Raw genomic sequence first — 27,962 nt, forward strand, 5'->3', positions numbered from 1 at the left:
AAGAAAGAAAGAAAGAAAGAAAGAAAGAAAGAAAGAAAGAAAGAAAGAAAAAAGAAACCAAAAACACTGCTGGCAAGGCCTGGTGACATGGGTCTCATGCCAGAACCTAGGAGGTGGAAGCAACGGGATCATGAGCTCCGGGCCAGTGTAACAACACAGTGATGTCATGTCTCAACGCAAGCAGTTGAGCATATTACTGTGTCAGTACCATAAATACATGTGAGGAGGATGGATTGGCATGTTCCATTGAAGCTTTAGCTTTATTGCTAATGCTGTTACCCTCTAATACAATTCCTCATGTTGTGATGATGCCCAATCATAAAATTATTTTGTTGCTATTTCATAAGTATAATTTTGCTACGGTTATGAGTTGTAAAACATCTGATATTCAGGATATTTGCTATGCAACCCCCAAAAGGGTTGTAACCCACAGGTTGACAATAGCTGCCCTATATGATTAAGGTAGGGCTAGAGAGATGGCTTATCAGTTAAGACTGACTGCTCTTCCAGAGGTCCTGAGTTCAATTTCTAGCAACCACATGGTAACTCACAACCATCTGTAATGGGATCCGATGCCCTCTTCTGGTGTGTCTGAAGACAGCAAGAGTACTCATGTAAAATAAACAAGTAAATACATTTTAAAAAAATGATTAAGGTAAATTCAGTGCAATACTCCATAATGTTTATTCTTTTTAACATTCAAGAGCTTAATGTTATAAAACAGCAATGTATCCTCTAATGAAATTTTTAAAAACACAATGTAGGGGGATAAAGAGTCAGCTCAGCAGTTAAGAGTACTGGCTGCTCTTCCAGGAGACCCACCCGGTGGCTGACAGCCATCTGTAACTCCAGTCCAGGGTCTGATGCTTCTTTTGGCTTTTAGGAGCATTCCACCCACATGATACACAGACGTGTACAAGCAAACACCCGTAAACACAAAATAAGAATCAATCTTAAAAAACAGTGCAACTTCACTCATATAAACAAATATTAAGTATAGATAAAAGGCTTAAAATGAACATGAGAATAAGTGTGTGTGTGTGCGTGTGTGTGTGTGTGTGTATGTGTGTGTATGTGTGTGTGTGTGTGTATGTGTGTGTTCATGCGTACTAGGAATCAAACCCAGATTCGTGTGCCTGCTAGGCAAGTATTCTGATTCACAAGCCCCTGAAAAATAATAATAACAAATAGCCATTTATTGTTTTTAGATAGTGTCTTATATTGCCAAAGTAGGCCACAAACGCTGTTCGCTGCCATGTGCATGCTAGGATTACATGTGTGCCATATTCAAGCAGTATTGTGCATGCAAGGCAAATGCTCTGCCAAGTGGGCTAAGTTCTTGCCCCTATAATTGTTTCTTGTGGCCTATCAGTCTTAGTATAGTAACAACAAGAGCATAGTAATAGCTGTTGTCAGAATAGCACTTGGTATAACATCTCGTCTCTGACTAGACCATGAGTTCTTTCAGGACAAAAACCCAGCTTTATTTGTGTGATCTATCTGCATGTAGTAAATATTCAGTTGGTATTCATTAATTTGATGTAAATATTAACCAGAAATTTATTTTTAAATTGTTTTTTTTTTCTAGGAGAAATATGAACCAGAAGCTACTGAAGTTGGAAAACTTGCTACGGTTTCATACTGTTTGTAGGCAGTTGCACAACCCAAGTCAAAGAAGACTCTCAGCATGGTGTAAACATGGGTTTGCACCAGCTTCCCCAGTGTGGAGAGATCTGCTGGGTGCCCGGTCCTGGCAGACAGACATGCTCATTGGTTCAGCTTTGCATCAGCACAGACTTCTTGTAACAAAGAAGGTTGTTGCAGATTTATAGCTCCCACATTCCTTAATCTGAAGTCCAAGTTTATAGAACTATGTAGAGAAAACTTCTTTGAGTATTTTGTCCTTTACAGAATACTGTGTAAGCCTGTGGTATACACATATCTGTGTGAGAACAGCAAGTTTTATGGTTATTGTTTTCTAGTTGAAGAACTTAGAAGAGAGTTTGCTGATAGGAATAGCCATAATTGTGGTACATATTACAAAATGACCTAATTTGTTTCCTAAATTGTTCTTCCTTCAACCAGGAGTTGAGACTCACACCTTTAGTCCCAGCGCTGGGGAGGTAGAAGCAGGCAAATTTCTGAGTTCAAGGCCAGGCCAGCCAGGGTTACATGGAGAAACCCTGCTCGGGGTATATTTTTTCCTTCCTTCTCACTTATATGTTCTGTCCTTTTAATAGGAAAAAAGACCACCAAGATCTCAATTGTCTCCAGTAAAAACTAAAAAAGAGGTAGAAGTATGGGTTGGAATGACTGTTGAAGATCTAGCCAGTGCCATGGCAAAAGATATAGGTGAGCCTGATTAGTTCACAAGGAAAAACCCTGGGTCTTTAAAAGCTTAGGATTTTACTTGAAGTGAAAACATTAACCCATTCTAGGTAAGCTGGGCTATGTTTCAAATGTTAAATTATACTGATTTTTTTCATTTTAGAAATGACAAGCTCTAATTATTTCTTGACTCATTGCCAAGTGTAACTCTCTATGCTCTTTTAGTGAATATGTAGGAGTTTCTGTGTGGCACACACCTTTAATCCAAGCACTTGGGAGGCTTTAAATTTGAGGCCAGCCTGATCTTCATAGAGAGGTCTGGGCCAGCTAGCTCTCATACCATGAGACCCTTCCACAAAAATAAATAAATGAATAAAATAAAACCCTGGGTCTTGCAGAGGACACAGGTTTGGTTCTCAGCACTCACATAGTAGCTTTCAACCATTGTAACTCCAGTTCCAAGGAGTTACAATGCCTACTTCTAACCTCTGTGGGTATCAGACATACGTGGAGGCAAAACACCCACAAACATGAAATACAATTCAAATAAATAAAATTTAAATTCATAGCCAGGTGTGGTGACACACACCTTTAGTTCCAGCACAAAAGCCCGCACCTCTCTGTGAGGCCAGCCTGATGTCCAGAGTGAGCTCCACGACAGGCCCTCTCTCAAAGAGAACACTACATTCATAAAATTTCTGAACTGTTACTATAAATCCAGACTCTTTGATTTTTTTTTAAGACTGGGGATATTTTTACCAGTTTTTGTTTTCTTAAGATTTATTTTATGTGTATTTTATTTATATTTTGCCTGCCCGCTTGTCTTTGTACCACACACATGCTGAGTACCAAAGGAAGCCAGAAAAGGGTATAGGATTCCCTGGAACGGGAGTTATAGCAGTTACAGGTTGTCTGGAGGGTGCTGGTAATCAAACCTGGGTCCTCTGGAAGAATGCTCTTAACCACTGAGGTCTCTCTAGAACCTCATTTCCTTCTCTTTTTCTATAATTTTCTGATTTATTTTTGTCACTAATTTGAGAAATTGTTTAAGACCAGCAGAAATATATTTGTGGAGCCTTTCTTTTTTTTTTTTTTTTCTTTTTGGTTTTTCGAGACAGGGTTTCTCTGTATAGCCCTGGCTGTCCTGGAACTCACTTTGTAGACCAGGCTGGCCTCGAACTCAGAAATCCGCCTGCCTCTGCCTCCCGAGTGCTGGGATTAAAGGCGTGCGCCACCACGCCCGGCTAAAAATTATGCATTTTAAAGAATTTTGTTACAACTCCCTCCCTTTTCCCCTCCCTTCCTTCCTCTTCCCTTTCTCCCTCTGTTCCTCCCTCCTTCCTTCCCTGTTTCCCTCCCTTCTTCCTTTTTTCTAGCATTACAGATTGAACTCAGGGTCCTATGCATATTAGGACACAATTTTTTAAAAATTAAATCATGGGCTAGAGAGATGGCTCAGCGGTTAAAAAGCACTGACTGCTCTTCTGGAGGTCCTGAGTTCAAATCCCAGCAACCACATGGTGGCTCACAACCATCCGTAATGAGATCTGGCACTCTCTTCTGGAGTGTTCGGAGACAGCTACAGTGTACTTACATATAATAAATAAATAAATCTTTTTTATAAAAAATTAAATCACAAGGCAACTGTGCTGGCACATGCATGTTATTTCAGCAACTCAGGAAGTTGAATTGGAAAGATTAGGAATTCAACACCCACTTACATGAACTCTGGACTCTATAAATAATAAATAGAAAAATAGATAAATCATAAAATCACAGAGATAGTTAAGACTCATGAAAACTTTTCAAAATTGTTTTATTGCACTTATATATTTATTGTGTGTTAATGTCCACATGTATGTGCACTCTAGGTCTAATGCCTAGTAATTTCCTTTCACTGTTTGTGATTTTCACTGCCTTTCGGTTATTGATACCTATCATCTTTGTCTAGTAGAACGACAACCCAGTGGTGTTCTAGTATACAGCTCCCCATCTCATCCACTGCACCCCTGGTGATGTTTTGAAGGATTCTACAAAGGCAACTGGAAAGTGCTTTAAATTTCTTTATTGATTTTAATTGACAACTTCCCTGTTTACCAGAACACTACTGAAGTTAATGATCTTTGCTCATTGCTCTACTTTTGCTTTGTTCTTGAGAAAAGTCTTACTGTGTTTCGAAACACAGCTACATATTTCATCACCACCACAGATGGGTTTATTTTTACAGACTAAAACAAAACAAAACACATTCTTAAGTGATTTATTTCTATTATTTTACTTTTTTTTTAAACGTGCATGGGTATTTTGCCCACATGTGTGTCTGCATACCACAAGTGTGCCTGGTGTCTACAGAGGCTAGAAGATGTCATTGAATCCTCCGGAACTGGATAGTTGTAGATAGTTATAAGCCACCATGTGGGTTCTGGGAATTGAACCTCGGGCCTCTCCAACAGTAGCCAGTGCTCTTAACCGCTGAACCATCTCTCCAATACCAAGAACTCACTTTAAACCTTTAAATGTATGATTATAAAAGACTGCTTTATCTCAACCAGATTGTGTATACGAAGCTTTATTGAACACTGCCATTGACGTAGATTCATTAGAAGCAAACTCACATTTAGACGAAGTCTGGATCAAAGAAGTTATAAAGAAGGCAGGAATGAAGCTGAAATGGAGCAAATTAAAACAGGAGAGAATTAGAGAAAATAAAGATGCTGTGAGAAGGTAAAATTTAGCACCTATTAGCTAACACTTAACCATGTGGTTTTACTCAGTGTCTTATGGGAAGATTTGCTTAGAAATTTTGTTTGTAGTTAAAATGGATTGTGACTATAACATAAGCATTTATTAAAAGCACTGGAAAGTATATTCAGCTTTTTATGAAACTATGTGAATTTTCATAGCTTACAGGGTGTATATATTAGTCTGAATTTTAAATTTTGATTCAGCTCCACCCACTAATATGAAGATGCCAACTTCATAACAAATAGAGAGTCGCTGGCTAATCTACTAGGTTATTCTGTGTAAAAAGGGTAGAAATGGTTATGTCTAATCAAACCTGTTGTATTTTGTTATCAATGATTGCTTGTAGTGATAGCCGTGAACCTATCACTATCATTTCTGATATCTAAGAAATGAAACTCCTTTGCTATTAACTGTAGGCCTGGGACAGATCCAGCTTTATTAAAACCAAGGTCCCCAGTTGTTACTATAATGGGTCATGTTGATCATGGGAAAACGACCTTACTTGACAAACTTCGAGAAACTCAAGTTGCAGCGATGGAAGTCGGAGGCATCACTCAACACATTGGTGCTTTTCTTGGTATGAACACAAACACTGGTGTTCGTGGAAACGATGCTTGTTTTCTTTAATTAAATGTCATGCTGTGAAATAAACAGACTCAAACTAAAGAGACTGCTTAAAGCCACTGGAATGATCATGTGTAGAGCAGGCAGCTAAATGTTGTCTTAGACTTTCTGTAAAAACAGTTATTTTACTGATTTTGGTTTAATGAGCCTAACTTCTTTAATTCCCCTGGCACCTGGCTGGGTGGTGAGCACTTTACGTCCTTTCTCTTTTATCTTCACAACATCATGAGATAGGTATTATTATTTATTTCTTTTAAGATCTGTAAGAAGTGGGACTTCTTCAGGCTCTGTAACTTCTCCAAAGTACACAGCTGGTAAATAGCAAAGCTAAAATTTAAAACCTGTTAATATTGGGCTTAAATTTGGAGCTGCCAGCTATATACCAAAGTTGCCTTTTTGTGGCTTGAGATAGCTGCTGTACATAGCTGCAGTTGGGTGATGTACAAGTGATCACCTTACAACTATTTATGGATTCTCTCTCCAGAATGGTAATCAGTTGGTACATTTATCAAAGTTGCTTTATTCTAGAAATACAAAGAATTTTAGCATTAAATTAGTACATGAAAAGAAAGTATTTTATGATTTCTCTAGGAAATTTCAGACTGTGTTCTTCTGGTTAAAATTAGTGGAAGCAATAAAATTAAATTATTGAGCTGGGCATGGTAGCACACACCTTCAGTCTCAATACTTCCATAAGTTCAAGACCAGCCTCATCTACATATCGAGCTCCAGGCTAGCCAAGGTTACATAGAAAGACCCTGTCTCAAAAACAATAACAGCCAGTCGTGATGGCGCATACCTTTAATCCCAGCACTTGGGAGGCAGAGGCAGGCAAATTTCTGAGTTGGAGGCCAGTCTGGTCTACAGAGTGAGTTCCAGGACAGCTAGGGCTACACGGAGAAACCCTGTCTTGAAAAACCAAAACAAACCAAAAAAACAGTAACAAAAAACCCACACACATACTATGTTTAATGATGTCAAATATTCCTTTGTGTTAAAAAGTAAACTGGAATAATTAGTATTCTTGCATCTCTGTTTCCACAGTCTCTCTGCCTTCTGGAGAAAAGATAACCTTTCTTGATACTCCTGGACATGCTGCCTTCTCAGCAATGAGAGCCAGAGGAGCTCAGGTCACCGACATTGTTGTGTTGGTTGTAGCTGCAGATGATGGAGTAATGAAACAAACTGTGGAATCCATTCAGCATGCAAAAGATGCAGAAGGTATGGAAGGGTCTGTGCTGAACTCATGAAGTAGGAAGTGTCTTCTTTTTTTTTTCTTTTTAAGGGCTTACTACAGAGATTTTACTGGGCATAATGGTGCATGTCATTGCAGAGGCAGAGGCAGGTGGAACTGTTAGAGGCCAGCCTGGTCTATAAAGTGAGTTATAAAACAACCAAGGTTACACAGAGAAACCCTGTCTCTCTCTCTCTTTTTTTTTTTAAGATATATTTATTTATTTTATGTATATGAGTACACTGTAGCTTCAGACACGCCAGAAGAGGGCATCAGATTCCATTCCAGATGGTTGTGAGTCACCATGTGTTTGCTGGGAATTGAACTCAGGACCTCTGGAAGAGCAGTCAGTCAGTGCTCTTAACCTTTGAGCCATCTCTCCAGCCCACAGAAAAACCCTGTCTTAAAATGAAACATACAAAGCAGAATTGTAATTCTGGGAACAAGGGAGATGTCTCATCAGTTATGCTACTCTACCAGACAACCTGCTTTTTGTTTTACTGCTAAATAAGCTCACTGCTTTCTAGTTCTTTCTGAACTCCGGATAACTAGTTTTACTTAGCTGTTCAGGCTCAAGCTCCTCTCTAGGCTGACTGATTCAATCTGATTTCTCTCAGTTTCTTAACTGAATTCCTCTATTTGGCCTCAAACTAATTCTAGCAATCTATTCTAATCTTTTGGCTCCTTCTCATTCTCTGCTTGCTGTCTTCACCTGTGTCTAGCTTGTTCTCTCTTCAACCTGTCTCTGTATAACTGTCTCAGTAAAACTGCCTTCTCTCTCTCTGCACTGCTCTTACATAGCTTCTCTTTCCACTCTCTCCTTATCAGAGTTGGGCATATCCTATTTTGTCAAATCATTCTCTGATTTATCACTTTGTCTACCACTCAATTAGATATTACATTCAAGCATAGATGTTTCCTTCTACAAACTAACTTTACCTTCATTGTTTAGGATTAAAGATGTGTGCTAAGGGCTGAGCCACACCACAATTAGAAACTGTTTTTTGTTTTCTTGGGGTTTTTTTTGTTTTGTTTTGTTTTTTCTGTATTTAACACAATTTCAGGGTTCACAGTGTGATCAAATACCCTGCAACACAACAGAGTCTGGTAATGTAAGTCTAAAGTGGGTCTTTTCAGCCTTGATTAATTATATGAATCCATTGGATGAAGAGAAAACCAGAGCAGGTTGGTATTTCTCACAGCGAATGTCTGGAATTGAATGAGTTTCCGTTTGCACTTCTCATTACTTTCTCTTCTAGTTCCTATTATCCTTGCAATCAATAAGTGCGACAAGACAGATGCTGATCCTGAAAAGGTGAAAAAAGAGCTCCTGGCTTACGATGTGGTGTGTGAAGAGTATGGTGGTGATGTTCAAGCAGTGCATGTCTCTGCACTTACGGTAAGTTCCAGCATCTCAGGACATCACGCACAGTGCTTCATCCATAAGGACACCTTTTGGGGTTTTTTGTTGTTGTTGTTTTTGAGACAAGGTCTCTCTATGTAGTCCTAGCTGTCCTGGAACACACAGCATTCCCTTTGCCTCTGCCTCCCAAGTGCTGGAGTTAAAGCCATGTTCCACCTCGACTGACTACTTTTATTTTGAGGCAGTCTCAAACTACCTATGGCCCAAGTGTTAGAATTACATGAGTGTCTATCCACACTTGGTTTACACAGTGTTGGGGATCAAACCTCGACTTCATGCATGCTAGGTTACCAACTCAGCTGCATCACTAGCCCCTTTTAATGTTTTGAGATAAAAAAAAAATTGTTTTAAGTGATGGGGCGATGGCTCCATTGGTAAGGTGCCTACCAAAGAAGCTGAGGACCTGACTTCTGACCCACACCCGCGTGGTAGCTGTACACAGCACACATCAGTAACTGTAGCACAAGGGAGACAAGTATATGCCTGTAGCTTTCTGGCCAACCAGCCTAGCCAATCAGTGAGCTCTGGGCCCAGTAAGAGTCCCTATCTAAAAAAATAAGGTAGAAGTGTAGAAAAGATGGTTTAACTGTTAATACCATTTTTACTTTTGCTGAGAACCCAGCACCCACATGACATCTCACAACTTGCTATATAACTCTAGTTTCAGAGGGTGTCATGCCCTCCTTTGGCCTCCCTGGGCACACATGGTACACATACATACATGCAAGAAAAATAGTCATATATAGGAAAATAAACCTAGCTGGGTTTGTTACACACACTTTTAATACCAGCACTTGGGAGGCAGAGGCAGGAGGGCCTCTATGATTTTGAGGCCAGCCTGTTCCACAGAGTGAGTTCCAGGACAGCCAGCACTACAGAGAAACCAAGTCTCAAAAAACAAACAAACAAACAAACAAACCAGCCAGATGTGGAGAGACGGTGGTTAAGAATACTTGCTGTTCTTTCAGAGGATCTGGGTCTCATTCCCAGTATCCACATGATGGCTCACAACTGGCAGGATCCCATTCTTTTTTTTCTTTCTTTTTTTTAAGGATATTCTTTTTTTTTTTTTTTTCTTCATTTATTTATTTTATGCATGTGAGTACACTGTAGCTGTCTTCAGACACACCAGAAGAGGGCGCCAGATCTCGTTACGGATGGTTGTAAGCCACCATGTGGTTGCTGGGAATTGAACTCAAGACCTCAGGAAGAGCAGTCAGTGCTCTTAACCACTGAGCCATCTCTCCAGCCCCAGTATCCCATCCTTTCTTTGGCCTATGCAGCACCAGGACTGCACTTGGTGCATATACTTATATGCTTGCAAATACTAATGCACATAAAATAAAATGAATTAATCTTCTTTTTAATAGAAAAAGAAAGAAAACCACAATTGTGGAAGCAGATAGAGGAGACACAGCTAACTGAATGGAACATGTGCTTATCAAAGTCTAGTAGCTGCCTGTTAAAATTGTTCCTGTAAATATTTGTCCTCAGGTCAGGTTTTCTTGCTAAAGGCTTGCTGCTCCTTTTCATTTTGTAAAATTGGTCATTTCATGACTTTAGTTCTTAAGAGAAAACTGTAGCTGACCTAAGATTTATTTGGTCTTTTACCCTGAGATTTAGCAATATCATTTACTGATAATGTATTACTCTGTTGTTAAAGGGCGATAACCTGATGGCTTTGGCAGAAGCAACAATTGCTCTCGCAGAAATCTTGGAACTGAAAGCAGATCCCACCGGTCCAGTGGAAGGAACAGTAATAGAGTCTTTCACAGACAAAGGAAGAGGGTAGGATTGTACTAAAATGATTATTATTCTGTTTACTTTTGTGATTTGCTTGTATAGTTTTACTGCATACTCTTAATTTCTTAATTTTTTTAAGTGTGTTTTCCAAGTATTTCATTACACTAATACACTAAATAAAAAAATAAAATTGTTGTCAGGAGACCAGCCACATCAACTGTCTATATAAATCTAGTCACATTTTCATGGCTAAAGTAGTTAAATTGATTGGTTTTCCACCCACCACTGGCCCACATATTTGCATTTATAGGTAGAATAACAATGAAGTAAAATACCAGCTGTTGCATTTTAGTTTCTGATTCTTTGGCTTAACCCAGAAGGGTCTTTGTAATGACATGCTCTTCTTGACTATTCTGACCAGAAGCACAAGAGATTTTCTCATCCTTCCTATGCTGTTAAGAGCTATGAACAATTGCATAACCCATATGTAGAATGGGTTCAAAAGCAGGATAGGATTGAGCCAGAACAAACTGCCTGTGTCATTTTCCCCTTTAGATACTTAGTGCAGTCACATAGGACTTGTCCATTCGTGATCACCTTGCTTCAGTTAGCAGAGACAGGTTTCCCAAGAGTGTTCACCCAATTTTTCCTCTGTTGAAAGACCTGGGGCTGCTTCTATGTCTGTTTTTCTTCTACTCCTGGGCTGTTGTGAAGAATCCTTTGTTTTTATTTTGGTTTATGTCATGATGAGGACAAGCCTAAGACCTGGCCCCGTGTGGTTGCATACTTATGTAATCCCAACATTTTGAAGGTTGAGGGTGGAAGAGTCAAGGCCAGGCTGGATTAAGAGACTGTCTCAAGAAACCACACTGAGGGGATGGAGAGATGAATCAGCAGTTAAGAGCAGAGGATCTAGATTTAGTTCCCTGCATCTTTATGGTGCCTCACAGACTTCTGTAACTCCAATTCCAGGGGATCTGATGCCTTCTGAGAGCACCAGGCAAGCATATGGTGGACATATATACATACAAGTGAAACACTCAAGACACATAAATCTTAAACCACACTGAAAAAAATTAAAAAGCTATGATTTCCCATGTTAAGCAAGTATAATATGATAAATCCTTGGCTAAGTAAATGTCTTTGTATTTGAATTTGAAAATTTGAGAATTTGAAAGGGAACTTAATCCTGTATGTTCATAGGTGTATGTATATGTTTGTGTGCACATGCTTCATAAAGCTATTTTTGTTCTATTTAGGAAAGTACAATTGTGTCCTGATTAAGCTTTAAGAATACTTACTGTTTATATTCATTTTAGTCCTGTTACAACAGCTATAATTCAAAGAGGAACTCTGAGAAAAGGCTCAATTCTAGTTGCTGGGAAGAGTTGGGCAAAAGTTCGACTAATGTTTGATGAAAATGGAAAAATACTTAATGAAGCCTATCCCAGCATGCCAGTGGGAATCATAGGCTGGAGAGACCTCCCTTCTGCAGGAGATGAAATTCTTGAAGTAGAATCTGAGGTATTCAAGCCTAATTCCCTAATGTTAGATATTATATGATGGCTTTATGTACCAGTCTTTAATATTTAATGTTAAATAAGAATGCTGATATTGAAATAATTATAGTTTGTAAGTGACTGTGAAGAGAACAGTATATCATTTCAGAAACTGTAGTATTGTATTTGTCAGATAAAGTTTTAAAACTGTTTCAATTCTATTTAAAATTCCTAGAATTATAAAAATTAGTGGTTTCGTACATGAAACTAAGCTGATTTCATAATAGGGAAAATAGAAAGCTTTTAACCTAGCAGACACTGGTGTCTGTTTCATTAAATCATGCCAGTTTTTCCTATAAAGCCAAGGGCCCGTGAAGTTATTGAATGGAGAAAGTCTGAGCAAAAAGAAGAAAAAGGCAAAGATGACCTGAAAATAATGGAAGAAAAGCGAAAGGAGCACCAAGAAGCCCATCGGAAAGCCCGTGAGAAGTATGGCAGTCTGCACTGGAGAGAGAGATCCTATATAAAGTACCTTGAAAGAAAAGAACAGAGACCCTTAAAGCCCAAAGAAAAGGTAGAAAGGCAATCAAATGTACTTCCTATAATTATTAAAGGTAACTTTTTGAAAGTTTTACAACTATTTAAATGTTTTTTAATTCTCATAATTCATATAGGATCCCTCTCCTATAGTTTTATTTAGGGGTGAGGGGTGAGGAGTTACAGTCTTGCTCTCTAAGCCCAAACTAGCCTGGGCTTGCTCTAGAAGCCAGGCTGACCTTTTCGGCTGCCTAGCTTATAAATGTCCAGGTTACAGATGTGCACTGCCCCAGTAAATCCTTAATTAAAGAAGGAACTAGTTTGGTGGTTTGGTGTTCAAAAAATCTTTTTCTGAGCAAGCAGATTGCATTGCTTTCATTGCAAATGTATCTTTATTTGTATTTTATCTGTAAGTTCTTATAATGCTAAAGTTAAATAAGTGATTCTAGTGATGAAGCCATTCCTGTCTTAGCTTTAAAACAAACTGTCATTTTACATATCTGCCTTTTACAACCAATACATTTGAAACTCTTGCTGCACTTGTAGGTGACGTTGATGGGTCTGTGGAGGCCATCTTGAACCTTCTGGATACCTATGATGCTTCCCACGAATGTGAACTAGAATTAGTACATTTTGGATTGGGTGACATCAGTGAAAATGATGTTAACTTTGCTGAGACATTTGATGGTAAAGATTCTGTTGGCTGTATGTTAAACTGTGTTCTTTAGATCATATTTTACATGTTTTACCTGTTTTGTGTTTGGCTGATCATTGGCCAGCATTCTGCCCTGTGCAGGAATAATCATAGATAATCCATCTGTCATACCCACTGCAAACTTGGGAACTATTGCAAGACCAAGCAGTGTTCCTTGATTTTTTTTTTTTTAAAGCATTATTGCTATGGTCAAAGGGTGCGATTCCAGATACCTTTCTTCATCTGTTAGCAGTCTGTTTAGTACTTTATACCACCTTGTAATGCCAGTTCCAGGACAGTTGACTCTCCCTTCTAACCAACTCTGGCACCAGACATGCATACACATTATACATGTCAGCAAAACATTCAAAATAAATCTAAAAAAAAAAAAAATGGTTTTAAATCATGAAGAAAACATCTTTGTAAACTAGATGTAGTAATAATTTTAAATTTTACTAGTTTTCATGAAAGTCACAGAATTTCTCTATTGCTACGTAATTTACACAGAAGGAAATAAAAAACAAAAAACCACCACCAACAACAACAACAAAAAAGCCGGGCGTGGTGGCTCACACCTTTAATCCCAGCACTTGGGAGGCAGAGGCAGGCGGATTTCTGAGACCAGGCCAGCCTGGTCTACAAAGTGAGTTCCAGGACAGCCAGGTATACAGAGAAACCCTGTCTCGAAAAACCAAACAAACAAAAAAAACCAACAAAAAACAACAAGGAAGGAAATAAAACCATTTGGACTTGACTTTCTGCCTCAAAGCTAAGTAAGTGGCTGTACTGTAATACTTGTGTTAACAGAATCTTGTTTCTGCTTTCCAGGTGTTATTTATGGTTTTAATGTGGATGCAGGCAGTGCTATTCAGCAGTCAGCTGCACAAAAGGGAGTTAAGATTAAACTTCACAAAATCATCTACCATCTTATTGAAGATTTGCAGGAGGAACTAAGCAGCAGATTGCCCCACACACTGGAGGAGTACCCAATAGGTGAGTGCTGCTACTCTGCAACATTTGTACTATGGCACTGTAAACAGAACCAAAAAAAAGCAAAGCTTAGAGAAATAAATTCACTGTCCCAATACATAGTGTGTATTCTAGAAAAAAAATGACTCCCATGAGTGAGAATTCATGGTGACTTAAGTCCCATAAATGTTACCTTATGCCTAGAGGATACAAAAGCAAACACAGTGACTTAAGAAATTGGCTCTTGAAAGGACCCTGATATAGCTCTCTTGTGAGGCTATGCCAAGGCCTGGCAAACACAGAAGTGGATGCTCACAGTCAGCTATTGGATGGAACACAGGGCCCCCAATGGAGGAGCTAGAGAAGTACCCAAGGAGCTAAAGGGGTCGGCAACCCTATAGGTGGAACAACAATATGAACTAACCAGTACCCCCAGAGCTCGTGTCTCTAGCTGCATATGTATCAGAAGATGGCCTAGTCGGCCATCATTGGGAAGAGAGGCCCCTTGGTCTTGCAAACTCCCTCTGTAGACCAGGCTGGCCTCGGCGAAGTCAGAGATCCGCCTGCCACTGCCTCCCTAGTGCTGGGATCAAAGGCGTGTGCCACCACGCCCAGCTTGGAATAATTCTTGAATTTATTCTTTTGACCTTAACTTTGTTCTTTTATAAGATATGGTTTTGCAGCTTTTATTTAGGCTACTCTGACCTACCTGCTAAATATTATCACACTATACAAGAGTGTATTATGTTTTTGTTCCAAGAACAATCTGGGAAAGTCAATTGAGGTTTCCAGAAATAAGTGGGCACAACAGGTATCACTATTACACCCAGTCAGCAACACAAACTAGTGCTGCTCAACATATTTAAAAAAAAAAAAAACAAACCTGAAGTGACCTAGAATTCAGACTGCCTGTCTCCCAAGTGCTGGGAATAAATGCCTGGCAACAATAGGTTTTCAGAATAGATAAATAGAATCTTTTTCTGTATATGTACATGTGTGACCTGTGCCACTGGAGGTCAGAAGTGAATGCTAGATTCACTGGAACTGGGGTTTCAGATGCTCAGTAGCCACCATGTAGGTACTAAGAATCAAGCTGGGGTCCTCTGCAAGTCAAGTTACCTGTTGTATGTCTGTGTCTGCCTCCCAGCCATTATATCATTTTCTCCCTAAAGGTGAGGCTTCCATACTAGCTACCTTCACTGTAACAGAAGGGAAGAAAAAAATTCCTGTTGCTGGCTGCAGAGTTCAAAAGGGACAATTAGAAAGACAGAAGAAGTTTAAATTAATCCGAAACGGCCAAGTTATTTGGAAGGGTAAGCAATATCAAAATCCATTTCTAAATTGTGCAGCGCCCCCCTGTCTGTGTAGCCATCCTATGCTCTAACTGCTCCACCCCAATCAGTTCTGAAAACACCCCATAGTTTAAGTCTTATTTTTGCTCCCAACATTTAAGCTCTGTGTTGTTTTGTCCCCATAACGGAGGACTGAACCCAAGATCCCACACAATGCACACTAGTTAAGACTTGCCTGCCATCTTTGGACTTTTTTCCTGGGTACAACCTCAAAAATGATTTAGACTATCTTTAAAATGGGAGATTTCAAATGAAATCATTCTCCCAGAATTCGCTGGAAGGGTAGAGATGGAGCACAGCAGGTAAAGACACTTGCCACATAAGCCCCACAGCTTGTGTTTAATATCCCATGAAGGTAGTAACCAACCTGTAGAAGTCAGGTAGTCCTGACCTCTACAACTACCATGGCACATGGATCTTACATAATATATACAACTTTAGTAGGTAACTTGCTATTTGGTGAATATACTCACCATGACTTTTTTTCTTTTAAGGCTCATTAACCTCACTGAAACACCATAAAGATGACATTTCAGTTATAAAAACTGGTATGGACTGTGGTCTTAGTTTAGATGAAGAAAAAGTCGAATTCAAACCAGGAGATCAAGTCATTTGTTATGAAGAAAATAAAGTTCCAACTAAGACTTCCTGGGATCCAGGATTTTAAAAGCACACTAAAAATGGTAAATGGGCTGGAGAGATGGCTCAGCAGTTAAGAGCACTGACTGCTCTTCTGGAGGTCCTGAGTTCAAATCCCAGCAACCACATGGTGGTTCACAACCATCCGTAATGAGATCTGACACTCTTCTGGTGTGTCTGAAGACAGCTACAGTGTACTTACATATAATAATTCTTTTTAAAAAATGGTAAATGTTTCTAGCTACATATGTATCAAAAGATGGCCTAGTAGGCCATCACTGGAAAGAGGCCCATTGGACTTGCAAACTTTATATGCCCCGGGAACAGGAGAACGCCAGGGCCAAAAAGGGGGAGTGGGTGGGTATGGGGGACTTTTGGGATAGCATTGGAAATGTAAAGGAGGAAAATACCTAATAAAAAAAAAAAAAGAAAAAAAAATGGTAAATGTATTGTTTTTCCTTCAATTAAATACAGGGTCCTGCAATTAACTATGTACCACCATGCCTAGCTTGTATCTCTCATATAGAGGGAAAATTACCAATGAACACTGAAAACATTCAAGAGCTCATGCACATACCAATACAGTATATTTCCATATATTCCAAGCAGCTTTGACTTGGCACCTTCAACATATTTGTGAGACATACTATCATGTCTCTTAAAGCAAGATCAAAGGAATAAGGATGTAGCTTCTACTTCCAGGTCTACAGGATATTCCACAACCCCTTAAAAAGAATTCTGACCTTACTGCCTGCCAGGAAAATCAAAGTTTTATATTGGCTTAGACAGCTGCAGCTCATTGTCTCAGAAACAATGTCACACAGCCAAAGAAACATTGCTTAAATGTACAATAAAACACAATACTAAGTATGAGTTCCTTCTTTTTATTAGCACATACACAACTACTTGTCTTCTGGTTTGTTGAAGCAGTAAGTCAGACAACACTTGCCACAGTAGTGCCTGTCAAAGTGGCTTCCCATGAAAACTCCAGCACCACATTCATCAGAAGGACACTCTCGACGAAGTCGGCTAATTTTGCCATTTTCATCCACCTGAAAAATAAAAATTTACTGTAAGATGATTTCAAAAAATATATTCTGAAACCTGATTTAAGTGACTCAAGCTATTGATCTCACAGTACCAATTTTTAGTGCTTTAAGTCAGTTCTCCAAATTAAAAATCCTGTTTCCAATTATATATTCACTTAAATATCAAAGGGGAGTTCACTTTCACCTCCAAAAGTACTTCCAAAAGTTAATTGCTCAGATCTTATTCCAAGTGGAACCTATGTTTTGCTAACACTACACTTACCTTATAGTATTTCAGCACAGCCAACTTAACCTTCTTCCTCTTATGCTTGTTCTTCTTGGGGGTGGTGTACGACTTCTTCTTCCTTTTCTTAGCACCACCCCGAAGTCTCAACACCAGATGAAGGGTGGACTCCTGTTAGAAGATGAAACAGCAGCACTGTAGCATCAACAAGTTTAACTCCAGCCTGTCACCCCAGCACTAGGAATTAAGGAGACTCAGGAATCCAGTTCAAGTTGGCCCTGGGCTACAGGAGACTGTTCTCTACAAAAAGGGTCAACCCAGCACCGCATATTTTAAAATCATGGAACAGTTACAGTGCTCAGCAAGTGTTAGTGGATTCAGTATCTTCCCTATTTCTGCATGTTTTCCCTCAAACAAACCTTTTGAATGTTGTAGTCAGACAAAGTCCGGCCATCTTCCAGCTGCTTACCAGCAAAGATTAGTCTCTGCTGATCAGGAGGAATTCCTATTAGAGGAAAAAATACTGGGCTTAATACAACAAGGTACATGCCCCATTGTCGTGAATCAAATGATTGCTAAGAGTGGTCACAGACTTAGAAGCAACTTTTTCCAGAGTAAAAGCCCTGGAACTTTCTCTGTAACCAGACTGCCTCTGCCTCCTTAGTGTTGAGATTAAAGTGTGGACTGGGCCACTGCCCAGCCTGAGCATTTTATCGTCTTTGTGAATCAGTAAACAGTTCTAGTTTAACTTGTTAATAGTCACACATTTAAAAAAGTTATCTTGCAGAGTTTCCAGTTAACCTGATAGCCTGACACTACTGTCAGAAATATTTTACTTTCAAAAGCATCTAAATTTGTTAATCTCTTTTCTACCTTAAGAGCAAACGAGCCGGGCGTGGTGGCGCACGCCTTTAATCCCAGCACTCGGGAGGTTGAAGCAGGCAGATTTCTGAGTTCGAGGCCATCCTGATCTACAAAGTGAGTTCCAGGACAGCCAGGGCTACCCTGTCAGGAAAAAAAGAAGAAGAAAAAAAGAGCAAACGAGTCTAGGTCACACAAGCCAGAAATTTTTCTAGTGACAAAACTTTACTTGCCTTCCTTATCCTGGATCTTGGCCTTTACATTTTCTATAGTGTCCGAGGGTTCAACCTGCCAAGTTTTGATATATGTAGTTAATGTACGGTTACATAGTAAGTCATTAACTGCTAGCTTTATACAAAATGAGCAAGGAGGAGGTGAGCTACAGGTAATCAATTAAGATGACACCGCGCGCAAACTACCAAGAATGCTACAATCCAAATTAGTCCCCATACCAGGGCGAGCGTCGGCCGGGGAAGCACAGGAACGCGTCTGCCCGGAGAAAAGCGTCTCCCGCCACCTCCCCTACATTTCGCCACTCGGGATAGCAGGCGAAACCGTACCACACCGAAAACCAAACCTTGGTCTTGCTAAGCACCACAATCTCCTCAAAGCCAAGCTTCCAAACTCAAAACTCAGAAACCCGCTCTCAAACACTGAGGGCCTCAGTCAGGCCTTGGCTTCCTCAACGCCAAGGTGGTCCGTACCTCGAGCGTGATGGTTTTCCCCGTAAGGGTCTTCACAAAGATCTGCATCGTGGCGGCGGTTCCACCTGCATTCGAAAAGAGACGGATTAGATCCGACGACACCGGTGAGAGCGACGCGTAGGGCCACTAGCCAGAGCCGGGCCACAGAGCATACACTCACCCACGATGGCGGATCGGAAAGGAAGATCCGAGCGTGGCCGACCGGGTCTCCTGGCCGAAGGACCCGCCCCTTAGGCGGCCACACGCGTGCCTGCGCGCTGCCGCGGAATCGCGGCTGTCTAACGCAGTGCCAGACTTGCTCAGGCGCTCGGTTTCTTTACTCTCTTTTCTCGGTTTACCTCAGAATGGCCTCGAAATGGTCAACTAAAATGCCTCAAAAGGCTCTCTTATACAGCCGATGCGATTAAGAGGGGCTTTCCTTTAAAGGGGGCTTGTGGAACATAAGAAGAGAGAGGTAAAACAAGTCTATCTGGGAATTGTAGTTTTACACTGCTTTCTTCTTGCTAGAACTACTTGTCCCAGGATGCATTTCCACACTTCCGGGATCCCTGATTACACTGTCTAAGCTAGGGAGTGAGGGTTAGGAGAGAGTCAGGTGAGGACTCGGGGATGAGGCACAAGGATTTGCGCGTGGGTGGGGCCTCTCTGGAAATGCCCCGGAGGGAAGGCTTAAGGGCTAGAAAGGCATTTGGGGGCTGTAGTGTCTGTCACAATGAGCTAGCCACATCCAAGGTACAGTCGAAGTCTTTCTAAGTGCAGGTTTCTGCCCCTCCCGGTAGTCCCTTCCGCTACCCTTCATCGGATCGGAAGAAGCTTTTTGAGCCTCACGCGCCTCCCTAGTATGAAACGGTTAAATGTATTGGAATTTTCATCTTTCCAGGTTTTAAAAAACATACGATAAGAAAATCTGCAGAATGTTTAATTTCGACTATAAGTTTAAATGTGGAGAGTGTCCATCCTGGAGAAAATAGGAGCATGTGCCCTTGGAGAAACTTGAAGCTGTTCGAAGCTGGTGCCTTCTCTCAGTCCCTTCTCCACCTCACAAACCCAGTGCCCTTTCTAATGCACCCTCTCAATGTCTTTTCACCCTATCCGTAAGCGTAGGCGTGCTCCGTTTTCTTATAACGAGGATCCATAACTTCCTAATAATCTGTTTGCTCTTTCCTCATTTTAATATACTAGCTCTGCTGCCTCCAAAAGTACACATTTTGAAAAGTAAAAATGTAGGGCTGGGAGATGACACAGTAGGTAAATATTCGATATGCAAAACCCTGTGTTGGAACTCAAGCACCCACTTTAAAAAAGGTTGGTTTGCTTGGCGGAGTCTGTGACATGGTAGGCCAGCAGAGACAGGAGACTCCCTGGACCTCATTGGCCAGCAGGTTCAATGAGAGATGGGGGCCGTCGACCCTACACCCACACATGACATACATATTTCTTAAAATAAGATAGGGCTTCCAGATGGCTCCATTAGTAAAGAAAATTTCCATCTGATCTAGAGTTCCAACCTTGAGATTCAATTGGTGGAGAAAACCAACTCTAGCAAGTTGCCCTCAGACTTTCACAGCGCCCCCTACCTAACGAAGTGCAATAAAATTTTAAAAATAGAAGGTAGACTGATTAAGAAGACCCACACACACACTCAATATAATTTGATCCTCCTGTCTCCACACATGTACCCACACGAATGTGAACATAAACAGAAAAGCAAAAAGTGAGGTGTCATTCCACGTCATTCAAATATTTTACTTTGGGGTTAAAGGTTATCTGAGCATGTGTGGGACCCTAGAATTGATATCCAACACTACAGGAATAAAATGTGTTACCTCAGGTAGGAACAAGGGCATAACATAAGAAGATAGTTTTGTCAGAATAAAAGTCCCTAAAAGGACATTAATCAGACACCAAAGGAGGAACTTGGGTTTCTGCCACTACTACTCCGATGTGTGCCCCAGTGACTGTGCCCTTCCCCTGTCTTTTGACTATTTGCAATTACGTCATCTGTGTCTTACCAAATTGTAAGCTCCAAGGAGCCAAGACCTTATTTTACTTATTGCTGAATCTCTAGCAGTAAAATATTAAATAGACATCCAATAGTGATTGAACTAATGAGTAAAACAAATTGATTTTATATTTAAGAACACTTTAGGCCCGTGATATGGGTCCAAGAGCTAATGCACTTGCTGCCAAGCCTGCTGATCCAGTTGCTGGAACCTCCATGGAGGAGGAAGAGGAACGGACTTCCATAAATTATCCTCTGACCTCTATGTGTGTACCGTGACAAGCATGTACCCACACACAGACACTAAGTGATTTTTTTTTTTTTTTGTAAAATTGGCACTTTAAGCATACATTGCTTATGGCTTTGCTCGGACTACTTTATGTCCTCTTGTAAATTATGTCCTCTTGACTTTTTGTTATCCAACTCATCAAAATTATAGTGGTGTCTCCCTTATTTTTTTTTTTTATTTTTAGTTTATTTATTTATTTGAGACAGGACCTTACTATGTAGTCTTGGCTAGCCAGGATCTCACTATGTAGACCAACTTGGCCTTGAACCCACAGAGGATTGTGGGTTCCCTTGTTTCCCTCTCAAGTGATGGGATTAAAGACATGCACCACTATGGAGACTAGTGTCCTGATTCATGTCTGTGGTATTTGAAGCTCAATACATTAGTTTAGATAACTGGTTATATAGCTATATTGCCAACATATCATAAAGTTAACTGAAACACTTCTTCAACACATCATCATTTATAGTAGTAAAAGTTCAATGACTAATGGGGATGATTAAATAATTAATGGAATCTCATACCATGAAAAACTATGCAATACTATCATTAGAGCTCTTTAGAAAAAAATAAATAAACATTGTTTTTTGACACAGAATCTAACTGTGTAGCCCTAGCTGGTCTGGATTTTACTATGTAGACCAAATTGGCCTTGAACTCACAAAGATCCAACTGTTTCTGCCTCCCAAATGCTAAGATTAAAGATGTGTCCCACCACAGCAGTAGTTTAAAATTTTTCTTCTTTGATAGCTTCATATACTTAGTGAGTTTTCGTCTTTTTCTCTATCACCCTGTCTCATCCCGACTCCTCCTACTGAAACCCTTCTTTCCAACAAGGCCTGTGTCTGTGTGTGTGTGAGTGTGTGTGTCTGTGTGTGTGAGTGTGTGTGTGTCTGTGTGTGTGTGTGTGTGTGTGTGTGCATGGGCTTTGCCTGGGTTTATGTCTGGTGTATCACTTGCATGCCTGGTGCCAGTGGAAGCCAGAAGAAACCATCAGTTTGCTGGAACTGAAGTTACAGATGGTTGTAAGTCACTACGTAGGTGCTGGAATCAAATCCAGATTCAATAAAAAAACTAACCAGTGCTTTTAACTGGGACCGTCTCTCCAGCCCCAGAAGTCATGTTTTGTTGTTATTGGGATTGATTTGTTTATTTAAGCATGTGGTGTGTTTTTGTCATCTGGGAAGTGAAGGCAGGAAGGTGAGGTAGTCAAGGTCATTCTCTGCTACATAGGAAGTTAGGGTTGCCACAAAGCCCGTCTTCAAACAACAGTTTAAAACAATTCAAGGGGGCTGGAGAGATGGCTCAGTGGTTAAGAGCACTGACTGCTCTTCGGAAGGTCCTGAGTTCAAATCCCAGCAACCACATGGTGGCTCACAACCATCTGTAATGAGATCTGATGTCCTCTTCTGGGGTGTTTGAAGACAGCTACAGTGTACTTACATATAATGAATAAAATAAATCTTAAAAAAAAAAAAAAACAATTCAAAACTCAACTAATTACAGTCATTGTTTGATAGATGAATGCCACAGACACTGAGGTAGAGAAGTATTTGACCTTATTTGAATCAGCAAGAAGCATACACAGTCATTCCTCACATGAAAAAAAAGAAAATAAACCTTTTGGAAGAGTAAAATCTCAGCTACTTTCCATTTCACATACCTTAAAATAATTAAAATGTGATATAAAATTTTAAACAGAGGGCTGGGGTATTTCTCAGTGGTAGATAGCTTACTTACCATGTTCTAGAGCCTGATTTTATCCCCAGCGTTCTGAAATACATGGTGGGTTTGTTTTTAAGTGTTGAATTGAAACCTAAGAAGCTATCATTTAAATGATACACATGAGAGGAGTCAGCTTAGTTTCCAAAGGAAAGGGGGTTTTCTATTCATGATCAGCATTCTGGCAGGGTTTCTTGTGTGGAGGTCAGAGGACAGCTTTGTGGAGTTCGTTTTTTCTTTTCCCACCTTTGTTTTGGTTTCTAACTCAGGTCTTTAGGCTTTTGCTGCAAGTACATTTATCTGTTGTGCCCTAAGGGGAGGAGTTCTTTGTTTTTTTGTTTGGTTTGGTTTGGGTTTTTTTGTTTTGTTTTGTTTTGTTTTGTTTTGTTGGTTTTTGGTTTTTCAAGATGGGTTTTTTTCTGGCTGTCCTGGAACTCACTCTGTAGACCAGGCTGGCCTTGAACTCAGAAATCCACCTGCCTCTGCCTCCCAGGTGCTGGGATTAAAGGCTTGCACCACCACTGCCCAGCAGGTAGAAGTTCTTTTTTTTTTTTTTTTTTTTTCCAATTTGCCAAGCTGTGACTGTTTATTAATTTACCAGATTACAAAAATACCATGGGTGACACCTTAGTTCATCCGTCTAATCAGCCTGTTTATCTGGTCTTCTCTGTTGCCAGCATCTCCACCTTCTACAAAGTGAGTTATCTTTTTCTTCATTCCACCTCGTGGGGAAGATAATTTGAAGGGCAACAGGAAGTTATTTGCTTCCTTGAAGCATTTCCCAACTGTATAGATCTCATGAATTAGTTCCTCCATGCAGATGATGCCAAACTTACCAAGAGATCGAGCAATCAAGGAATTATCTTTTGTTGTTGTTTTTGTTTTGTTTTGGTTTTTCGAGACAGGGTTTCTCTGTGTAGCCCTGGCTGTCCTGGAACTCACTTTGTAGACCAGGCTGGCCTCAAACTAAGAAATCCGCCTGCCTCTGCCTCCCAAGTGCTGGGATCAAAGGCGTGTGCCACCACTGCCCAGCTAGGAATCTTTCAAGGCAATCCGCTTCTTGCCGTAGCCTCCCTTGTAGATGAGTTCGTTTACTGACTTCAGGTTGGGGTAGCCTCATACAATGTACGGTTCCACAATCCCCAGCATGTTAATTGAAGCCTTGTTGAGCTTAACAAAGGTGCCATTGAAGATCTGTCAAAGACGAAGAAGCTGCCTTGCAGACCTTTGGGCTTACTCCATTGATACCTCAGATTCTGATGACAAAGGCCAGTTTTGGTTCTGCGGGCACATAGAAGTCCCCAGCTTTCCTTGCTGTCCTGGCCATCCGAATCTCAGTGCGGTACATCTATCTGCCTGTACTCCTTGTGATAGCGCTTTGCCTTCTCATAGATGAGCTTCCTCCTTGCCTATCACAGTGTCTTCAGGGCAAACTTCTTCCTCAAGCGCTTCACCTTCAACTCTGCGAAATTCCTTTGCTTTTTCTTAAGGGTTTCTGGCACAGTGGCAACCTTCTTTTTCTTCTCTGGAACAGTCTCCATGGTTCCAGCTGGAAAAGAAGAAAGAGGGAGACCAGGGAGGTTTTTTGTGTTTTGTTTGTTTGTTTGTTTGTTTTGTTTTGTTTTTTTGTTTTTGAGACAGGGTTTCTCTGTGTAGCCCTGGCTGTCCTGGAACTCACTCTGTAGACCAGGCTGGCCTCGAACTCAGAAATCCGCCTGCCTCTGCCTCCCGAGTGCTGGGATTAAAGGCGTGCGCCACCACGCCCGGCTGACCAGGGAGTTCTTAATTGACATTTCATTTGTATTCTGTAGACTAGCATGAATGGGCATTTTAATTCATTGACTGGAATATTTATCTCAATATCAGATCTCTTAATTTTTCTTCTGACACATACGTATTTTTAAATTGACTTTTGACTTAAGAGGTTTACACCTACACATTAACTGACTATCATGTTTTCTTTCAGGCTCACTAAAGCTTTTGGCTTTATTGCAAAAGAAGGTCAAGGTTTAATTTTTCTCCGGTGAACAAGCTTACAGATTAAGATTTATGTCCGTCCAAGAAGTAAACAAACATGCAGTTCTCCCTCCTATCATTAGTAGAAATGACAAGGAGTTTTTGGAAAGCATACAAATATACATAACTACAGAAACCAAAAGAGTGGGTTGCAACGAGGAAGGACCTGCAGATGAATATTACACCATATACCGAAACGTTTTCGACAAGGTACCATGATGCTCTTGAGTAGGGCATGTTTCGAGAGGCTCTTTGTTACCTAGCTTAACTACCACCTCAGTAATGCTTCTTGCCTGCCTGGCCACTGCTTTCTGTATGCTAGTTTGGGGAAGTTCCTCCATTTTTGTTAAACCAGGATGAAGAGGGAAAGCTCAAGTGCAGAATTTACATTTCCTGATGGCTAGTTAGGCTAGTTAGAGTCAATTATTTTAGTTTAGCAAGCAGTATTTTTTCCCCCAATAACTGGTTTGTACCCTCTGGTACTCATTTATAACATTTCCAAGTGAAGGTGCTAATTTGCTAGAATTTGCACTGTGAACAAGAACTAGTATTTTATGTTCTGGGTTTGTTTGTGGTATCAGTAAAATCTTGGTTTAGATATGATATGGCATGTTAAATTGAGACCTCTTGAGCCAGGTGCTATGCCACATGCCAGTCATCCCAGCTGGTAGGGAGGCTGAAGCTGGGGAATCCTACACAGCCAGGAGTTGGCAGCCACCATGGACAACATTATGACATAAAATCAGTGAATGAATCAATGAATGAAATTTCATCTAAACAGTTTGAGCCCTTTTAGAGTGCTAGATATGGTGGTATTCCTTTGCAGCTTCCACTTTAATGCTTTTCTGTATAGTCTAAATGGTGTCCATCGGTGTTCTGTTGAGACCTGGTTCTTGTAGCACACTGGCATGATCATTGTTCATGGAGTTACTGTAGTCGTATTGACTACCCATTCATGTACCTGAGTTGGGTTATTAGAGCACACAACGGGAACACGTGAGCTAAAAGATGAACAAGTATCAGGTACTTAGTGTGGAAAGCTTTTCGTTATGAAAGGGCCCTCTTTGAGGTAGACAGGGTGTGGCTATGGCAAAAAATAAAAAAAAGCACTGTATTCCTCAGATGCCTTCTCCTGGTACTTGCTGCCGATTAGTGACCTCTCTAGATCACTTGTGATAAAATGGATGTCTTCCTGGATAACTTTCTCTCGACACTATTTAGTAAACAAACAAACAAACAAAGCCACTTGTACGGGATAACACACCCAAGAAATGTAGCAGAGAAAAACAAGCATAATTTCAGATTTCAGAGAAAATTTTGGATGGATTACTTTTATTCCCTATATATCATCAATATTTTAAAAACAATGTTTTTCTGTTTTGTTTCATAACCTATTTAATTTTTTTGATAATTTTTGTGTAGACCTAGTATTATATCAGTGATGGATATACAAGATTAAGAAAAAACAGCCCTAATAAAGGGGCATGTGCTGTGGAGCCACCTCCACCACTCCCTACTCCTCCCCTGGCTGTCCTGGAACTCACTTTGTAAACCAGGCTGGCCTCGAACTCAGAAATCCGCCTGCCTCTGCCTCCCAAATGCTGGGATTAAAGGTGAGCACCACCACCAGGCTTTGTTAACCTTTCTTCTGTTCTTTTTCTCTGTTACACTTCCTGATAGTTGCTTTGCTTACATATTATTGGAAATTATGACTATGTAGCGATGTGAACTGTTTTCCCAGTTGTTTTGACATGTTGAGACTAGAGATACAATTAGGAGCTCTGATCTGACTTTCCTAGTGGAGGTGAGTGAGTTCAGATTACAGTATCTCAGTGGGGGATAGAGAGATTGCTCAGTGGTTAGCTGGTGCGTAAAGTGCTCTTCCAGAAGACCTGAGTTAGATCCTTAGTGCCCACATCAGGTAGGTCATAACTACGAGGAACTCCAGCTCGGGGGGATCTGAAACCTCTGATTTCTGCAGGTACCTGCACTCACATGCACACACCTATACACAGACACACATACAAATAATTAAAAATAGTATCAAAATAATGTAAAAATTAAGTCAAGAGACTAGATTTCAAAGGAGTAAGAGATATATAATTTAAAGACCTACAGTTGAGAAATGTAAACCTAGTATTATATCAGTTCATGTCTCATGTATGAGTTCATACCAAGTATAAAAGCCCTTTTCATATCTAGGATCACAGTGTCTACATAGTGACCCATGGAGAGCATGTGCTTGGTGGTTATTGTTTTTAGTACCTACTCATGTTGAGTTTGTAAGATGCTTATATGTCTAATTAATAATTATGTTTCACCTAAAAATAGCCTGCTTAAAAGGCTTTTCATCACCATATTTTCTATTAAAAAAGTTCAGTGCCACAGACAGAAAAATCATATTTCAGGTAATAGACCATGTCAGTGCATACAAGTCCATTCTTACTTCAATCAAAAAAGAATATGATGCCTTTATTGAGACAATAAAGAAAGGACGAAGAACTGCTTTTTATCTTCATGGAAAACTTAAAGTTTTGGCAGAAGAGCCTACAGCATTGGTGTATCACCAGAGAAGAGCAATCCAACTTGAAGCAAAGTGAGTGTGTCAATAACTAACTAGAAAAGTGTCATGCTACTGGGTGATAATCAGTGAGTCTTTTATATAAAAAAAAAAATCACTGTTTTCTTGATGTTACTACTTTGAGATAGGGTGTCACATTTTAGTCAGAGCTAGCTGAATTCACCAGGCTGGTCTTGCTCAAGGCCTTCAGCCTTCAAGTTATAGGTTACAAGATTATTCCATGCCTGCCTTTAATTAAAATGTTATTTTAAGCTATATTTTATATTCCCTTCTACCAGTTACTCTATATTTCAAGTTAAACTTAATTTTGCTTGAGAATTTTTATGATCCCTCTTGATATTATGAAGTTACATTATGTTGTCATAAAAGGAAGAAAGTTATTTCATGCATGGAAGATTTGTCAATACAAGTTCATGCTTCCCACCTGAATGACAGCACTTAATCTCATGATTCCAGTAGTAAGAAACCCACCAAGGAGAACAAAATCCTCCTTGAAAACTACTTTTAAAAAATTAGATTTCACTATGTAGCTCAGACTTAGAACAATCCTCCTGGCTCAGCCTGCCAAATGCTCGTTTCTTGGCTACAGTGTGGTCTAATAATTCTACTTTCAATTTCTGGCCTCCAGAATGGTGAGAAGATAAATGTTACTTTAAGTCACCAAATGTGTAATAATTGTTGCAATAGCCCCCAGCAGAATGAGAGTTTCTTGTTTTTGTTTTTTTTTT

The 27,962-nt window shown here is 40.1% G+C and overlaps 3 protein-coding genes and 1 pseudogene across 5 annotated transcripts in view; 2 read left to right on the forward strand and 2 right to left on the reverse strand.

Moving 5' to 3' along the window:
* Positions 1-15,907, forward strand: part of Mtif2 (mitochondrial translational initiation factor 2) — a 17,844-nt gene extending 1,937 nt beyond the window's left edge. The window contains exons 2-14 of one of the 2 annotated variants that reach the window (XM_021176587.1): positions 1,589-1,814; positions 2,241-2,352; positions 4,881-5,052; positions 5,490-5,650; positions 6,742-6,918; positions 8,191-8,330; positions 10,018-10,142; positions 11,417-11,621; positions 11,958-12,210; positions 12,680-12,820; positions 13,656-13,820; positions 14,969-15,109; positions 15,643-15,837. In XM_021176587.1, the coding sequence (XP_021032246.1) occupies positions 1,596-1,814; positions 2,241-2,352; positions 4,881-5,052; positions 5,490-5,650; positions 6,742-6,918; positions 8,191-8,330; positions 10,018-10,142; positions 11,417-11,621; positions 11,958-12,210; positions 12,680-12,820; positions 13,656-13,820; positions 14,969-15,109; positions 15,643-15,815 (2,184 nt within the window). In that variant the 5' untranslated portion in view covers positions 1,589-1,595 and the 3' untranslated portion in view covers positions 15,816-15,837. Of the gene's footprint in view, positions 1-1,588; positions 1,815-2,240; positions 2,353-4,880; positions 5,053-5,489; positions 5,651-6,741; positions 6,919-8,190; positions 8,331-10,017; positions 10,143-11,416; positions 11,622-11,957; positions 12,211-12,679; positions 12,821-13,655; positions 13,821-14,968; positions 15,110-15,642 lie in introns of both variants that reach the window. The other variant, XM_029484055.1, reaches the window with a different exon arrangement.
* A 748-nt stretch (positions 15,908-16,655) lies between these two features.
* Rps27a (ribosomal protein S27a) lies at positions 16,656-18,844 on the reverse strand. Its single transcript, XM_021176940.2, has 6 exons — positions 18,785-18,844; positions 18,625-18,689; positions 18,154-18,208; positions 17,479-17,564; positions 17,099-17,230; positions 16,656-16,839 (listed from the first exon to the last, which is right to left on the reverse strand). The coding sequence occupies exons 2-6, from the start codon at positions 18,670-18,672 to the stop codon at positions 16,690-16,692; spliced, it is 471 nt and encodes a 156-aa protein (XP_021032599.1). The 5' UTR covers positions 18,673-18,689; positions 18,785-18,844; the 3' UTR covers positions 16,656-16,689.
* Positions 18,845-18,893: 49 nt separating this feature from the next.
* Positions 18,894-27,962, forward strand: part of Clhc1 (clathrin heavy chain linker domain containing 1) — a 29,566-nt gene continuing 20,497 nt past the window's right edge. The window contains exons 1-3 of one of the 2 annotated variants that reach the window (XM_021176939.1): positions 18,894-19,078; positions 24,604-24,863; positions 27,062-27,249. In XM_021176939.1, coding sequence (XP_021032598.1) covers positions 24,687-24,863; positions 27,062-27,249 — 365 coding nt within the window. In that variant the 5' untranslated portion in view covers positions 18,894-19,078; positions 24,604-24,686. Of the gene's footprint in view, positions 19,079-24,603; positions 24,864-27,061; positions 27,250-27,962 lie in introns of those variants that run through there. The other variant, XM_029484155.1, reaches the window with a different exon arrangement.
* Positions 23,204-24,178, reverse strand: LOC110305140 (annotated as a pseudogene).

The sequence above is a fragment of the Mus caroli genome, chromosome 11 (genome assembly GCF_900094665.2).
Source record: "Mus caroli chromosome 11, CAROLI_EIJ_v1.1, whole genome shotgun sequence".
In the NCBI taxonomy this organism is placed as follows: domain Eukaryota; kingdom Metazoa; phylum Chordata; class Mammalia; order Rodentia; family Muridae; genus Mus; species Mus caroli.

Bases quoted from the DNA above. Each gene is read 5' to 3' on its own strand.
- Rps27a (XM_021176940.2), bottom strand. From the start codon at position 18,672: ATGCAGATCTTTGTGAAGACCCTTACGGGGAAAACCATCACGCTCGAG. The intron at 17,565-18,153 runs GCAAGTAAAGTT...TTCCTCTAATAG, and splicing joins CAAGATCCAGGATAAGGAAG to GAATTCCTCCTGATCAGCAG. The intron at 17,231-17,478 runs GTTTGTTTGAGG...ATCTTCTAACAG, and splicing joins CTGACTACAACATTCAAAAG to GAGTCCACCCTTCATCTGGT.